Raw genomic sequence first — 15,205 nt, 5'->3', positions numbered from 1 at the left:
ACCGGCTTGGGTTGCTCAGGTCTGCTCGGTGTTGGGAACTATAGGCTTAGTATCGCGGTGGATATTTGACCGCCGCTATATCTACAACTGCAAATTACAATCCGTAGCACAATTTTTTACCACTCTAACATCCACTTTCTCACTGGGGGAAGTTCTTTTCTGCAATCACATTGATTTCGAAGACTGGCAATAAGCTGTTGCTGCCGTTGTCTGGGCTGGTTCGAGCCGCTTGCAGTTCCGTGCGGGTAGGCGCGCCGATCATTTCCGAGTGCTGAAAACGGTTCGGGATTGCCTGGTTTATTTTTCTTTTTTTTTTGCGGACAATGCGCGGAATTTGCAAATTTAGCACGGCTTTTGTCGTAGTTGATCGGGTGGGTCGGGAAACGAGCTGCTGCTGACGGGCAGTTGCGCTGCTTCCGAGAACGACGCCAAGAATGCCAGCGCCTCTTGGGGGCAGCTTTGGGGCGCCCGCTATTTGAGAACCTTCGCAGGGTTCGCACAGGTCCTTGAAAACCTTGAAAACCCTTAAATTTAGAAGTGTAAATTTCAAGGCCTGGAAAGTCCCGGAATTTTTAAATGGTCCTTGAAAACCCTTGATTTTTCTGGAGAGAACCAATGGCCCTGTCTTTTTACAAGAATTTAAAGTGTTTGTTGTGGATTTTAGGTGTCAACAAATGTAAAGAAACATTGTAACAATCAAGTTTTAGTGTATTGCGTGAAATTACAACAAGTTCGGATTTTCATTATTACGAGGCAAAATTGAGAGCAGGCACTTCTGAATACAATCGATGTCACAATACGACATAGTGAAAGATGGCTTCTGGTCTCTATCTTGCATCTTCCATCTAGAATGTTGACGTTCGCTCATTGCATGTGCTGTGCCTCCTACGCTCCATTTGTGTTTGCTCTTACGTGCAAATGGTGGCCGTGTACATAGTTAGTTCTGCCTTGCATCAACACTTGCTGATTTAGTTTCAGCTGACTCTCTTGCTGACAAAGGCGATGCGGCAACATTAACGAAGTTTTGAAATCAAACAGCCTGAACCAAGAAAAAGAAAAACCTCTAAATACCAACCGTGAAATAAAAAATAAATATACGGGAGCATTCGCGAACCCATTAGTGCCTATCTAAATGTGCACTAATGTGCTTAGGTACTGTGCAATAAAAAACTTTTGAAAATGTTATAAATAATCCCAGATAAAACAGATGGAAACCTTGAAAATGTGTTTTCTGGTCCTTGAAAGTCCTTGAAAACCCTTGAATTTTTGCTTTTGGAGCCTGTACGAACCCTGCTTCTTCTCCTCCAAACCCAACATGATTTTTTTCGCCTCCGGTGATGCGCCGCCACTTGCGTCTGAACTGACTTGCGCGATTTTGAGCACTGCGGCTGCGGGAACTGCGTTTAGTGTGACTGAACTGAGGTGGCCAAGCTCAGTTTGCGTTAACCATGGTTAGCGGGGTAACCGCAGTTTGTCTGCCGTGTAACGCAGCAAACTGCGGTTTTGTCTAACCGCGGTTCGCTTAACCGTGGTTAACTCCGCCTGTGTAACTAGGGTATAAAAGAGCTGATACTAAACGGTTTCACTCAATGTGAAAGCTGTCAGAAGTGCAGAGCAGTGATTTGCCATAATGGGCTGTAGCGCCGTTATCCGCTCACTGCTACCACCCATCAGGCTCTTCGCTGCCCTGTCTCACTGCTCTCTTGATGAATGGAACGGAGGTTTGTCAAGTGCAATTCAAATTTCCTGACGTTGCTGTGCTTGCGTGCCCCCTACCTGAAACTGCGGCAGCGGGAGTTCTGTTCTTTTTGTGCTCTTTTCCTCCCTCACGGGCCGGCGTTGCACCGCCACTTTTTTTCACTTACTATTGTAAAAACCAACCCAACGAGCGTTCCTAACTAAATGAATGCAGGCGCTGCTGGTTAATTACGTATACTTTGCCTCAAATGTACCTGCAGTTTTCTTTGCGCTAAAAAATGGGGAGATGTATTTCATGAGTTTTGAACGGTTAGGACTGTATAAACCACTTGGCTTCCGAAGCCTCTGTGGGACTCCGCTACAGTGGTACGCAGTGGGGCTCAACTTAGGTCCGCCGAGTGAGCTACGACGACCTAAAGTGCTCTGCACTTGGTAATCTGATGAAGGACAGCTGTGAAATTGATAGTTTGACCAGCTGACATTATGAAAAGGAATGTGCTAACAAGGACGGGATGGAAGACACAGTTGGACTCCGCACGGCCAGCAGCAGATTGCACACAATGGATGGGAACCATCTCCCTGCTTGAGGCAATGCTTAACTTTTTCATCTAACGGAACGTGAATGATGCATGCGAGAGAATTGTAAATGCCAAACTCACTGAACCCGAGTTTTTTATTACGTAAAGAAAACTGGTGAGGGTAGAGTCAACCTCCTGGTGTGCCACTTAGTGTATTTGAAGGCCTTGTGCTTTAATGCCACCCGGGTCACGTTTTTCATAAGTGTCCTTCATCTTGATGGTCGAGTGGACCGTCAGCTTGGACAGGCCCGTACTTCTCATGACGCTGGACTGTTTTTCTCTTTGTTTGACAGTGTAAATTTCGCTTCGTTTATTCGACGCTGAAATCAGCTACCTGGCCACAGGTCGCAAAAAAAAGGGCCCCTGGCGCTGGCTTGGCTTAGCTGCGCCAATGACCTAGTGCCAGACATAGCAGTTTCCCCGAAAAAAAAAAGCACATTGGGTGCTTGCACTGCAGAAGTCTGCTATTAACATTCAGTCAAAGCAATTTCTGTCCGGAATATAGTCTGTTGTCGCTGATAGTCTGCTATAGCGCGGTCCGGTGCAAGCGGAGCGGATTCCACTTTAAATGCATGGGGACCAGACAAGCCAACAGAAATGGTCTGTTGTAGCAAACAGTCCGTTGTTGGTGAATCCGCCGCAACGAGTGCAGTCTGCACCGTGTTTTGACAACAATGATTATTTGTGTTTGAAAATTGCTAAAAATTTCAGTTTTCAAAAAAGGTGGCCTTACAGTTTAATTTTTCTTTTTTTCTTCAATGCAGCTGAGCAAGACTGCAAATGAACTTGTACCCCTGTCACAGCAAATCAATGTCATTCAAAGCAAATTACATTAGCTGTTAATAACATTGCACTTGGCTGCGCCGGTATTCATGGCAAGACGAATGTCATTTGATGATGACAACAGTGACGTCTAATGAAGTTGTGGAATCGCAAGATTAAAATATAAGTGTATTTATAGCCTTTTTATACGCTTAAGTACTCTGAAAACCAAACAAATTATTTTTTTTTAAGATAAAGGAGCGTATTACTGTTCTCAGTGACAAATATACATAAAAAATTGAGACAGGTCAGCAGAGAATCTGTATTTGGGTAGCAGCAATGTGGCAGAGCTTTATGACAATGTTTACTTTTTTTCTTTGCAAAACAACATTCCTGGAAGAATAATTTCCTTAGAGCTTTCATATGAAGTGCTCTTAAGCTTATTAACTTCCGTGTTTAGTGATGTGCCGCATCTGTCAAGGCGATTCATGCATTTGGGAAGCTAAGATGAATGTGTTCCTCAATCTCATCGACTCACTTAATGTCATTTTGTGTCAAATGTCGTTCGGTATTTCCTTGTAGCACCAAAAAATTGCATTTACAGTTGATGTCATTTGCTGTAAATACTAGGGCTCGGCGTCGGTTAAAAATTTTAACCCAATTAATCGGCAGGCTTTAATCGGTTAATTACCGTATTTACACGATTGTAAGTCGCCTCGAATGTAGGTCGACCCCCAAAAATTGCATCTTTCAAAAGAAAATGCGAGTGCCGCCAAGAAAATCGTATCAGAAAGAGAAGCGCTTCCGTCAATCCACATGGCGGCTCTACCATCATCGATGCTACCACAAGAGCCGTGCACTCGCGGTATGTGTGGTAGATATAAAAAAGGAAAGCTTTTGTATAAGCACCCGGAATAACCATGTGCTGTGGGTTGAGCGGGAAGAACACATTTGCTGCGAGATGACAACCATCGAAGCAACCGGCAGCGGCCACTCCCGCGCGATACCAAAACAAACAACATGGCGGCTGATGAAAGTGGTGGTGCGCGCGATTTACTTCTGAGCGACTAACCTCCCACCACCGCGTTCGGAAGTGTACTGAACAACGTGATACGATTTGGGCTACGCTAGTGCGGTGCATTGAATCAAGGGATTCGCTAATATTCATTTTGTTTGTTAGAGACAAATAAAACGCTTCTTGACGCGTTTTTGCACGCGATTCGTGTGCGTCGGTGTTGCGCTGGCGACTTTTTTACGTCCGCGTCGACGATTCCGCGCACGGCAGCTTCTACTGCTTTAAGTTCTACCATGCGGCAGCGGCAGGAGCCTGACGACTTGCCCCAGTGAGGAGGTGCGCTCTTCATGGTGGCAGTTGCCGGCTGGCACCGCCGGAGATGTTTAGGCTTATCACGGTGGCGGATATTTGATTGGCGCTTTCCCTCGCGGCGCGGATAATGCTTTATAGTGTCGTTTTCGACCACATTATCAGATCCCTTCCTGCACAAACGTCTTCGTTTGTGCCTTCAGTGATATCTTAGGGAGCGGTTAGAAGCGGTCGCTGGAGCTACGCGCACCTCTCCGCGGCTGGTGACGCTGCCATGTTGCCACCGCAGCTCGCAGCATGCGCGTGGTATTTGCGGCAGCATCAGCGCGGCACATTTTAGCGAGCAGAAAACGCCTCATGCGGTTCACACTTTACACCATAACCATGGGAACGAGGGTGCAAAGCTGTCCTCCCGACTTCGTAACACCCCCGATTTCCCGTTTCTCTTGCCGTTACTAGCGGTAGACGGTTCGACTTCGATTCTAAGTCAACCCCGCGACATTGGATTGTCAAATTTGAAAAAAAGGGTCGAGCTACAATCGTGTAAATACGGTAATCGATTAATCGGCTGCCTTGGTTTAAGAGGAAAAATGATAAAAATAATAGAATTTGTCAATATAAAAATATAAAAATAAATAACAGCAACATTCCTCTAGGCCTGTTCACACCTTTTTGTAGTAATTTGAGGTAAGAGAAAAGGAAAGCAAGTCCACTGGGCGTATTAGTGAGCTCGGCAGGGAGCTAACCTGCATTCAACCCACTACGAAGAAAGGGGAGTGGAGGGGTAATAAAGGATGGAGAAGAAAGAAAAGAATAAAAAACACGGCTAAGTCGGGCTAGCACATCATAGACATCCCAGATGAGCTGAAAGATCACCATCATAACGCTGATTCGGACTTACGCTTATCAACGCGTTATTCACTCGCACAATTCAGGTACATTTGCACGTGCCAAAATTGCAAAGACAGTCGTTTTATTGTGGTTTACTTACGCCATAGTGGTTTTATGTACTGGCAAAATGGTTGGAGTGACCGCTCGCCGTTTTTTGTACTATGTATATTTATTTGTGTTTAAAGTACCCATTCTCCCATCGGTCTTGGATATCAGCTTGCTGTTTTAATCACTCTCACCTCTGAGCATATTTGCATGTTTTTTTTGTTGTGAAGTAAGGCGTGCTCTTTGAACACAAATATGATCCTTAACATGCTTGTGCACAATGTGACGATGACACCTTTGTTTTATTTCGCTCACGTGGCTCCAACCGATTAGCGATTAAAAAATTTGTCGTGAATAAAGCATAATCGATTAATCGGAAGGTTAATCGATCAATCGCCCACCCCTACTAAATACCGCTAGGTTTGCCATGTGACGGGAGTATTAGTTGATTGTTTTGTGTAAATGGCATCTATAAAATGCAGTCTTGTGCACTATACTTGAAAAATGTTAGCAGCATTAATATATTGCAAATTGGATCAAACCAACATTTCTCAATTTTGCGAAAAAAATTTCATGGTCAAGAATTCATAATAACTCAAAACACTTTTGCAAGACAGCAATGGGGCTGGAGTAAACTGGAAAAAAGAATTAGGGGAATGAAATGCCCCTAGGGCTTATGTATTAAAGAAGCCATCAAGATAAAATACAATGTAGTTCATTGCTAGAAAGCAGTGCGAAAAGAGGAAGAAGGGTGGAACCTTCTTGCCAACTCACAACGTTCAATTGTGATAGCGGAAATTTGAGCGAAGGATGAAAAAATAAAAAGTGGCTGTAGTGCCATGAATGAGCAGCATATCACAGAACCTAAAGATGATTGGGAAGTGGGATAAAGTAAAAGTTGTTTTTTCCGCACCAGAGAAGCCGATGAGCATATGCCAAGTCAGTCTGCATACTTAAAGAAGGCTAGCATGTGCCCCAAAGAACTGCAGATTTGTTTCATGCTGTGGAGGCGTGGTCTACTCCATACCTTTGCTATGCAGCAAAAGATATGTCAGGGTGGGTGCTTTAACAAAAGGCTTAAGAGCATGACTAAAAAGTGTCTAAAAGAGCAAATGGGAATTTGGGTGCACACTTCCGGGACTGCGGTTTGTTTCAGGAAGGTGCCTTCACATATTTACAATTTATACATCACACTTTGGTGTCAGTACTCCTGTAGGTATTGTATATTTTATGATCTTTTGTTTAAGGAAGTGCTTGCCTAAATGATGGACTCAAAATACAGCTGCGAGAGCTTCTGGCAGAAATCATTGGGTTTATTTTTAAAAATGCATGTTCTTACTTTTTTCAGGGAGACTTTCTTTGTCAATCATACAAGTAATCTAAAGAGCCAAAATCTGACTCATTAAGTGGCTAGGGTGTAATTTAGCATTAAGCACTTGTCTCTTTATTGAACAAAGTGAAGCATGTTGAACGTGAATACGTCTCCATGCTTGAATGTGTTTTTAGACGTATTACCAGTTACTCTTGATTTTACGATTGTGATTCGCCTTTGATGCAGTTAGACTGAGTGTTGCATTTGGCGAAGCTTATGCTTGGTGCAATTTCATTGAGCTCAGTCTTGGGTCTTCCCTGAAATGTATTTCGACCATATTGAAACAGTGTTACTGAAATGAATGCTAATTGCTATTTTTTTGGGGCAGGTGGACATCGGCAACAATGTCCTTGTTGACACCCAGCTTCTGGCCCATCTGAAGCTGAGCGCTAGAAACCAGCCAACAAAGTTTGCCCGCAATTTACTGCGGGCTGTCTTTTCACCAGAAGAACTGGCCGTGAGTTCCCTGTATGGAAAACCATGCAATGTGAAAAAAGATGTGCCAGTGAAGAAGGCGCTGGACAGCGCAAGGCTGGATGCTGTGGTTTGTAAGTATATAATGCCACTTTCTTGGATGGGTAGGGTGCAAAACAGGGACAGCCATGGAGAAAGACAGCAAAGTGTCAATTAAAAACCAAACATATACAGTTGCACCGCATTAGTACTTGTTTAAGACATGAAGCACCCAAGCTGGCATTTGGCAGTAACTAATTACACTAGTACTATATTAGGTGCAGTACTTTTTGCTTGTGCAAGGTTTTGCTTACTCCTGTATTCACGAACTTAAGTGGAACTTTTGCCTCCAAATTCTTTTCGGCTCCTTAACGTGTTTCAAAAACCAAACTTGTGCCAGAGGGACACCTTTTTGCAAATTTATCGGCCCAAAAAGTAAGCACTATGCAAGGTAGCTACCAGCCTACCTTAAGTGTGCCTTTTTCTGATGAACATTGCAGATGACGGTAGTTTCGCTGAGGATGCAAATTTCGCATGTTTTTCGCGAAAAATTAAAATGAACAGCTGTGAAGATTGAACGGGTTTCTGCACTCAAAAACAAGTGGCACACACGCTGGCCATCCTGACACAGCTGTGTACACATGTACGCACATACACAACGCCATACACACACCACCCCAGCCGGCGCTGGATGTGACCAGCACTGACACCATGGCGCTGCCTGCGCTCATGGAACGATGCAGGCAGTGGCGGCTACAGTTTGTCACTGCTTGTCAGAATGGAGCCAATCACGTAGACCAAGTTACACATGTGAGAAAGGGGATGATAGTGTGGTGAAAATTTACTCCAGAGGTAGTCATGCACACTTTTTTGTGTGAACTAGGGTATTAAGCCTAAAGTTCTCAATGGGGGACGCTATCAACGGAGCTGGCTGATCCAAGTGCTTTGAAGCTGGTGCCACGGGTGCGTCCCTCCATATTGGTGCCAAAGTTAAGTCCCGCCCAATGTGTTAGTCTGTTTTATGGGATCCTAATATTAACTTGCTCCGGAGAAAGGTGCCTTAGATAAGGGCGCCTTTAATTTAGGAAAGTTTCTGAAACGTGACAGCCGTTCTCATTCTGGTCCTTTTCGGGCACTTATAAAAGGCTTCCTGGTATCATCAGGTGATTTTGCTTTGTGAATAGGGGTTAAGTAGCTCATCGTATTTTGTACAGTGTGAAACGAACAACAGGTAGATAAAGCAGCTAACGTTTACCATTAAAGTTAGAAACGCACATGGCGCTCTTTATCAGTCATGCAGGGCTGTTTATTTCTAATTAACATAGTTGCTTAAAGGGGTTCTGAAGAGATTTAAAAAATTGTGTTTGTTTGCTTTGTGAATAGGAGGTTAAGTAGCTCATCGTATTTTGTACAGTGTGAAACGAACAACAGGTAGATAAAGCAGATAATGTTTACCATTAAAGTTAGAAACGCACATGGCTCTCTTTATCAGTCATGCAGGGCTGTTTATTTCTAATTAACATAATTGCTTAAAGGGGTCCTGAAGAGATTTAAAAATTTGTGTTGTGTGGGCACTTATAATCGTGGGATAAAAAAACAATGCATACCCATTTTGTTGCTCGATATTGGCAGAAAGGAAAAAAATTCAGTTATGGTTTCACCGAGGCTTTCCTCAACTCGTGAAGTGATGTCTTGGTAAGAAACGAATCACAGTTCCCCCTCATCTGCACAACATGTTGGCATAGATTGGGCTCGCAAAGGGTCAAACAAAGCTACAACATTGCCGCCATGAGGAAACTGTCCCTGCAACTGAACGGGAGATGTCTGATCTCTGATGGGACCGATCAACATGGTCAGTCAACAACACGGGCAAGTGGCGCAGGCAGATGTAACCATGTTTAGGGTAAACTGGGTATTTGTAAACTGTTTACACTGTTTCGCACGAGTCTGAACTACCGTTCTGCTAGCAAGTATTGTTGCACAGGCTTGCCGACGTCTGTCTCGCATAGCCTGTAATGTGACTTCCGCGATGATGAAACTTGTGACCTGACGAGATAATGGCCGATAGATTAAAATGAAAATTTTCTACGTTTATCGAAGGAACTTTGAGTATTGAGAACTTATACCTAACCCGTTATTTACTCAAGGGCAAAAATAACTTGCGAGAAGCAGTGATACTGCGCCGAGTTTCAGTTTCAGTTTATTTGCATTTCTTACATAGCACAAAGAATATGCAGGGAGAGGGGACAGAAAGCTGATGCTAGATCAGCTTGACGGGGTCCCATCTCCCCTTACAAGGCAGTGAGCTAGGCAGAGTGCAGCTCTTAATGGAATGAAAAACACTTTGTTTGGTAGAGTAACAGACTGTGTAACGTTAATGAAAACAGCAATGATAGAAAACATCAACTACAGAAATGCAGAAAAAAAACACGATAACTTGCATTTTTCTAAAAAAAAACAATTACTGCAGTGACACAATTTAGGAGAGAAAGAAAGAAATCAAGTATGCAAAAAAAAAGAAAAATCAAGTACAGTTAAACCTCGATATAACGAAGTCGTACTTGCGGGCGAAAATTTCGTTAAATTGAGAATTTCGTAAAATTGAGGTTTCGATTTTACAGTTAATTTAACCAGTTATTGAGGTTTCAAAACCTTGCCCATCGCTCAGAAACAACTGCTATGTAGTTACCTCTCCACTTAAACCGAAATTTGTACTAAAACTGGCCGCGAAAATTATGTGAATTAAGAGCTTCAACACTTAGGCAATGGAATTCGGATAGCCGACAGTAGTTGGTATCGTCGTAAAACCGGTGCTTTTTCCGCAACGCCAATTAAATAGGATAGCAGGCTAGGTTTCCACTTTTTCTTTTTTTCATTTCGGTCACTATTAAACGCCGCTGTTAGTTAATTGAACCCGCGTCCATGCCCCGTGAACTTCACCCCGGCGAGGTGCTTGTTCGAATTTACGCCTCTTTTCGTCCGTTCAGTGGTAGGCTTAGGCGCGGCGTTGAGGGGTGCGGCGGGCCAACCGCGGAAGGGGGCTATAAAGCTTTCGAGACTTTTTTCATGCACAAAGACTCTGCAGTATGGGCGCGTGATGCAACCACGACACTCGAGATAAAGCCATGATTGAGAGTTGAGCGGAGTACACACGGACCGCTTCACTTTGTGGAGCAGCGCTTACGTGCTCCCGCTGAAGCGGAAAGCTTACATTAAATATCTTCTGGCCAAATTCGATTAAGCAATTACTTTTATGCCCGCTGAGCCCTAAAGAAACCGATTTCTCCGCATCGCAGCTGTCTAATGAACACGTTTTGACCACGTTCGGACAGCAATTTATTGCCACCAGCATTAGATATTCAAGCCGTAGTGAAATAAGTCCGTAAGCAGTGCTTGGCGTTTCTTGACCAGGGTGGGCTTTACGTGACGCTCGTATGCTGACAGTGTTAACAAGGCTTGCTCTTCAAAATTCGCGTGTGCCTGCGTGCCTCCGCAGAATGTCAATGGCATCCATCACTTCAATGGCCTTCGGTTTCACTGACACTTCCTCAGGCTCTTGTTCAGAACATTTTTCTTTCCCTCGGAGTGGTCATGCTGCTTATAAGACTCATCTAATGATGGACGAACAAAATATTAATGTGGTTATTAGCGAGCACAACCTAGAGCAGCAGCACCGTGAGCAAGGATGCGTCTAAGCATAGAGGGCACTGGCGTAGGCAACGATGGAGACGTCAAAATGGTGGCCGCACTATTAAACCGTCCATGACCGCTAGCGGTTTTTGAGCAGCTTCTTTCATCGCTTTTAATTGTTGTCAACCGCATAATTCCCCGCTTTCCTTTCATTTTAGCCTTTTAAGAGTTAATGTGAGTGCTGAATGTTTTCAATGTAGCCTCTGAGAGGCAAAATAAAACGTGCCTCGACCGGAATTTCGTTCTTCCTTTCTCGCCATGACTTCGTTAAATCGAAAGCGCCGCACGAAATTACTTCGTAAAATCAAGATAAAAATACATGGATCTAGCGAAATTTTGATAGAAAACTTGAAAAAATTCGTTATATCGCGAATTTCGTTAAATCGAGGTTTGTTATATCGAGGTTCAACTGTAGCCCTAAATATTGGAACATAAGACAACACTATAATGTACGAAATACGAACCGTGTCATGTTCAATGAGAAATAATGTGACAGCAGCCTATGACTCAGTCAAGTAAAGCTATGAATTGGAAAGGAAAAACCGAGCAAAAACACAACAAAATTAGAGCACATACATTTCTTCACGTGTCACTACGCTCTTAACCACAATGTTTATGTACAATTCAAGAATGGCAATTTATAAAATATTGCTTTAATGCGGATATGGAAATACTGTCTATGTTAACACTTTCAACAATCATGTCATTTAATAGTCGCGAAATACGGTTATCAATGTTATCTAGCCCATGATTGGTTCTAGAGAAAGGAACCGCCCAAGTGGCTTTGTTTCGAAATGTATATCCTGTATCAGGAACCTTTCTCAGGTTGCATAGTGACAGAAATGCGGTATTATTACTGTTTAAGTTCCTTTTATAACTAGCCAGCAACATGAAATTGTACAATTGGGGGACAGGTACGATACTAAGGGAATTATAATAATCGTGTAGTGACACATCGTAGAAAACGTTTGCAACATTTCTAAGCGCTTTCTTTTGAATAGAGAATATGCTGTTTATATTATTCTTCGATGTTGTGCCCCAAACCAAACCACAGTAATTGATTTTGGAAGAGAAAAGCGCGTTGTAAACCATAAGTTTTACTTTTATGGGCAAAATTCCCACCATCCCACCAAAAGTCCCACCATCACGCTGTTCGATTGCTTTCCTATTTCCTCCAATAAACAATGCTGTTGGCATTGTTTGGATCATTGGATATGCTGCCCTTTGGCTTACTTCAGAAGCATTCAACAGTAAGCTACCGGTTAAACCTCTGGGTTGACTAGAATTCATGAAAGCACACCAGAGTGCTGGGTTACAAATGCTTAGCGGCTTTTATGCCTCAGTATTCTGCCACGCATGCTTCTCTCGTTGCTAGTGTAGTGGGTGAAGTGTTATACTTCAGTGCACAATGGCCATAAAATTGGGCTGGCTCGGTAGCCACAAGTTTGAATCACACATGGGGCACTTTTTTTTCCACTTGAACAGTTTTGTGCCAATTGATACAGAAAATGGTAAGATTCCGGACAGAATACGGCAGAACAACACGAATTTCAGCAGGGAAACTGGCTGCACACCATACAAACAGCCAGTAGGTTTGAGTTCTGCTACAATGGTCACCAGAGAACTGAAGTGGTTTCGACACCGGCACTGGAAAACTGTTAATGGCAATGCATAAAGGATGCCTTATTTTTAAAATATCGGGTTTGCAGCTGTACAGAATAATAAACAGTAGACTTGATAAACGGAACTTCAAGGAACCGAAAAAATTAGTTCTGTTTAACAGGAGTTCTGTTTACTAAGATAGATGTGCAAAAGTGCAAATTTGTGTGTGTACGCACTCATACCATTTCATGGAACTCGCTGATAGTTTTTCAGAAAGCAAGGAAACTTAGGCGCAGCATTAACAAAGCTTATTTGGCAACAATGGGTCACTGTGCACTACAAAATTCAGTTATTTTTGTTTGAGTCCTTGCAACTGCGTCTTCACGGAGGCTAGAGGCCTCAACTTCACGAGTGTTACGAGCCACCGAATGTAGAATATGGCAATGCGGTAATGAAGCACGAATAGCATTACGATTGCACGAACAAGGTAGAAGGAGCTGAGCCCTGTAACGTCAGCGTTTTGAATCGAGACCGAACGACTGGAACAAGAACTGTGATGTTGCATTCATTGCGCTAACACGGCTGACCACTAACGAGATGAGGCTTACGACATCAAAAAAAAAACATGGAGGAAGAAAAAAAATGAAACAGCCTGAACCGTAAAAAGCTGATTCTCATGCCAGTGGATTTCACAAGAAGTTCCATTTCTATACTCGGTGACAACTTAAGAACGGCACCGGAAGTTGCCGCTGTGCCTTATCACCGTAGCCAGATGTTTCTCTGCGCAGCGCAAGTAGGGCATTACTGGGAATATTTTGAACATGGCGTGAGCCGTTCCCGTGATTTTTTGGACTTAATATGCTTATAAACGACTCCAGTGACGACAAACAAACTACGTGAGACAAGACAGACGATATCACGCATTCATAGCAAACCCCTTTCAAAACGCGCGCGCACTGACATCACGGGTCCAACGCTTTGGCGGAGTGATACGCTACATGAGGTGGTGCCGTTCTTAAGTTGTAACCGGGTATAGTTCCGTTTACACGGTGACATGGAAATTTTAGTTCCGATTACCGAGCTTTTTTACGTTATCTGAATACAAAGCCAACCAACTTACAGGCTACTGTTCTGTTTAAGCAATTTCCGTTTATCGATATTCTACTGACACGAAAAGTGTTTAACTCTTGGATGTTCCTAATGGGACGTAACTGCTAGTTGCGCGACCGATCGGTGATGTGTGCATGGTTGCTTGTGATGCGCCTCAAAACAAGTATTTGAAAGGCATCTCCCAAATTCTAGAAGCAATGACTTGTGAACATAATTGGGATTTATGTTATTAAAAGGTCGTTCAAGCAGATCAAATAAGCAAAGACAAATGCATTTTGTCTTCACACCGCCTTCAATTCATTCTTGAAGCAGTAGGGTGCAGCCCATGTCTCCTACGGCCAGAAGTCTAAAATCTGGAAGCAGGAAGTACCCGCACTCTAATGTCAATTTAGTGCTTCTGTTGGGCCAATATGCACTTTGTCGTGCTGGTTGTGTGGTGCTTCTTCTAATGTTGAATAAGTGGAAAAGGGCGAAACACTCTTGCAAGAGCTTTGGCATTGATGTGTTCCTGACCAGTTTTATGAAACTCTTTTAATGAGTTCTGAATTTTGTGTTCCTCCCATTTTGTTATTTTTACAGCATACACGTGTGCCACTTTTGGCTGCCTCCCCAGGGAGATAAGTGGCAGCCTGTCTACAATGTTGGCAAGAGGCCGATTCACAAAATAAAAGAGAGGTTCTGCTGAAGACATGGACTCTTTTTTTCTGAAGCATGCTTCCCTACATATTTTTGCAGGTGTGGTCGTCTGAACTGTGGCTTGGTACTTAGGAAATCTTCTACTTATGAGGCAAAATTATGGAAGAAAAGTGGCCTGATAATGAATGGATGTACTAGTGCATGGTTTCTCAAAGTGGGTTCCGCGGAACCTAGGCGTTCCGCAGGCCCCTCCTGGGGGTTCCGCGAGCCACTGATAAATTTTCCCTGGTTGCGCAGTCGCAAAGTCTCATATGGTGACCTTGAGGTGCGATCGATCTAAGGAACCTCCATTACTCACGCCCGAGTGTCAGTAAGCACATCTCGGCGCATAACAGAAACGCGCGAGATGCGCAATAAATCTCGCCAGCTGCTTGTAGCCAGCCAGACTCTGAAAACGGGCCACGTGGTTAAAATATTGCACTTGAATCTCGGGCTTATATTACCCCCACGCGCATTTCTCCTGTTTGGAGATGGGTGCCGCTAGCGTACGCATTCGCGTAAACTCGACTAAAAAAACTATACCCTTGCTTGCTTTTGAATTTATTGCACGTTAATGTAGCATGAACGGAATGAAAACTGGCGGGAGTTGGGGGAGGGGTTCCGTGGCACTTAACAGAACTTAGCAGGGTTCCCTGGGACCAACATGCTTGAGAACCCCTGTACTAGTGCAAGAAATGTGACATGTATACGTCTCGAGCGCGGCCTGTAGGGGCGGCACTGAAATCCCCCTAGTGGCCCATTTCGAAAGCAGCCGCGGGCGTCTCCGTCCCGCTCCCCACTGTCACAGCTGCTTTTGCGGCACGTTCACGACCGAGATTTACCGTTTGCGGGTGTTTGAAATCCATGTTTTTATGGAGCAGACACTCTGTTCGCAAATGGGCTGTGTTTACGAGAGTGCAAATGTTTCTGACGCGATCTTAGTGTGGTATATTTGGTCTGTATACGCGCCAGGTGTGTGTCACAGGCCAGCATCACGGAACCAGC

The 15,205-nt window shown here is 43.8% G+C and overlaps 1 protein-coding gene across 3 annotated transcripts in view; it reads left to right on the top strand.

Moving 5' to 3' along the window:
- Positions 1-14,211, top strand: part of LOC144158523 (uncharacterized) — a 37,411-nt gene extending 23,200 nt beyond the window's left edge. The window contains exons 7-8 of one of the 3 annotated variants that reach the window (XM_077689431.1): positions 6,999-7,127; positions 14,105-14,211. In XM_077689431.1, coding sequence (XP_077545557.1) covers positions 6,999-7,127; positions 14,105-14,146 — 171 coding nt within the window. In that variant the 3' untranslated portion in view covers positions 14,147-14,211. Of the gene's footprint in view, positions 1-972; positions 1,121-6,998; positions 7,219-14,104 lie in introns of those variants that run through there. The other 2 variants (XM_077689430.1, XM_077689432.1) reach the window with 2 other exon arrangements.
- The last annotated feature ends 994 nt before the right edge of the window (positions 14,212-15,205 follow it).

The sequence above is a fragment of the Haemaphysalis longicornis genome, unplaced genomic scaffold (genome assembly GCF_048455015.1).
Source record: "Haemaphysalis longicornis isolate Haplotype H1 unplaced genomic scaffold, Haemaphysalis longicornis Haplotype H1 scaffold_10, whole genome shotgun sequence".
NCBI lineage: Eukaryota > Metazoa > Arthropoda > Arachnida > Ixodida > Ixodidae > Haemaphysalis > Haemaphysalis longicornis.
This window is presented reverse-complemented; position numbering and strand designations above follow the sequence as displayed.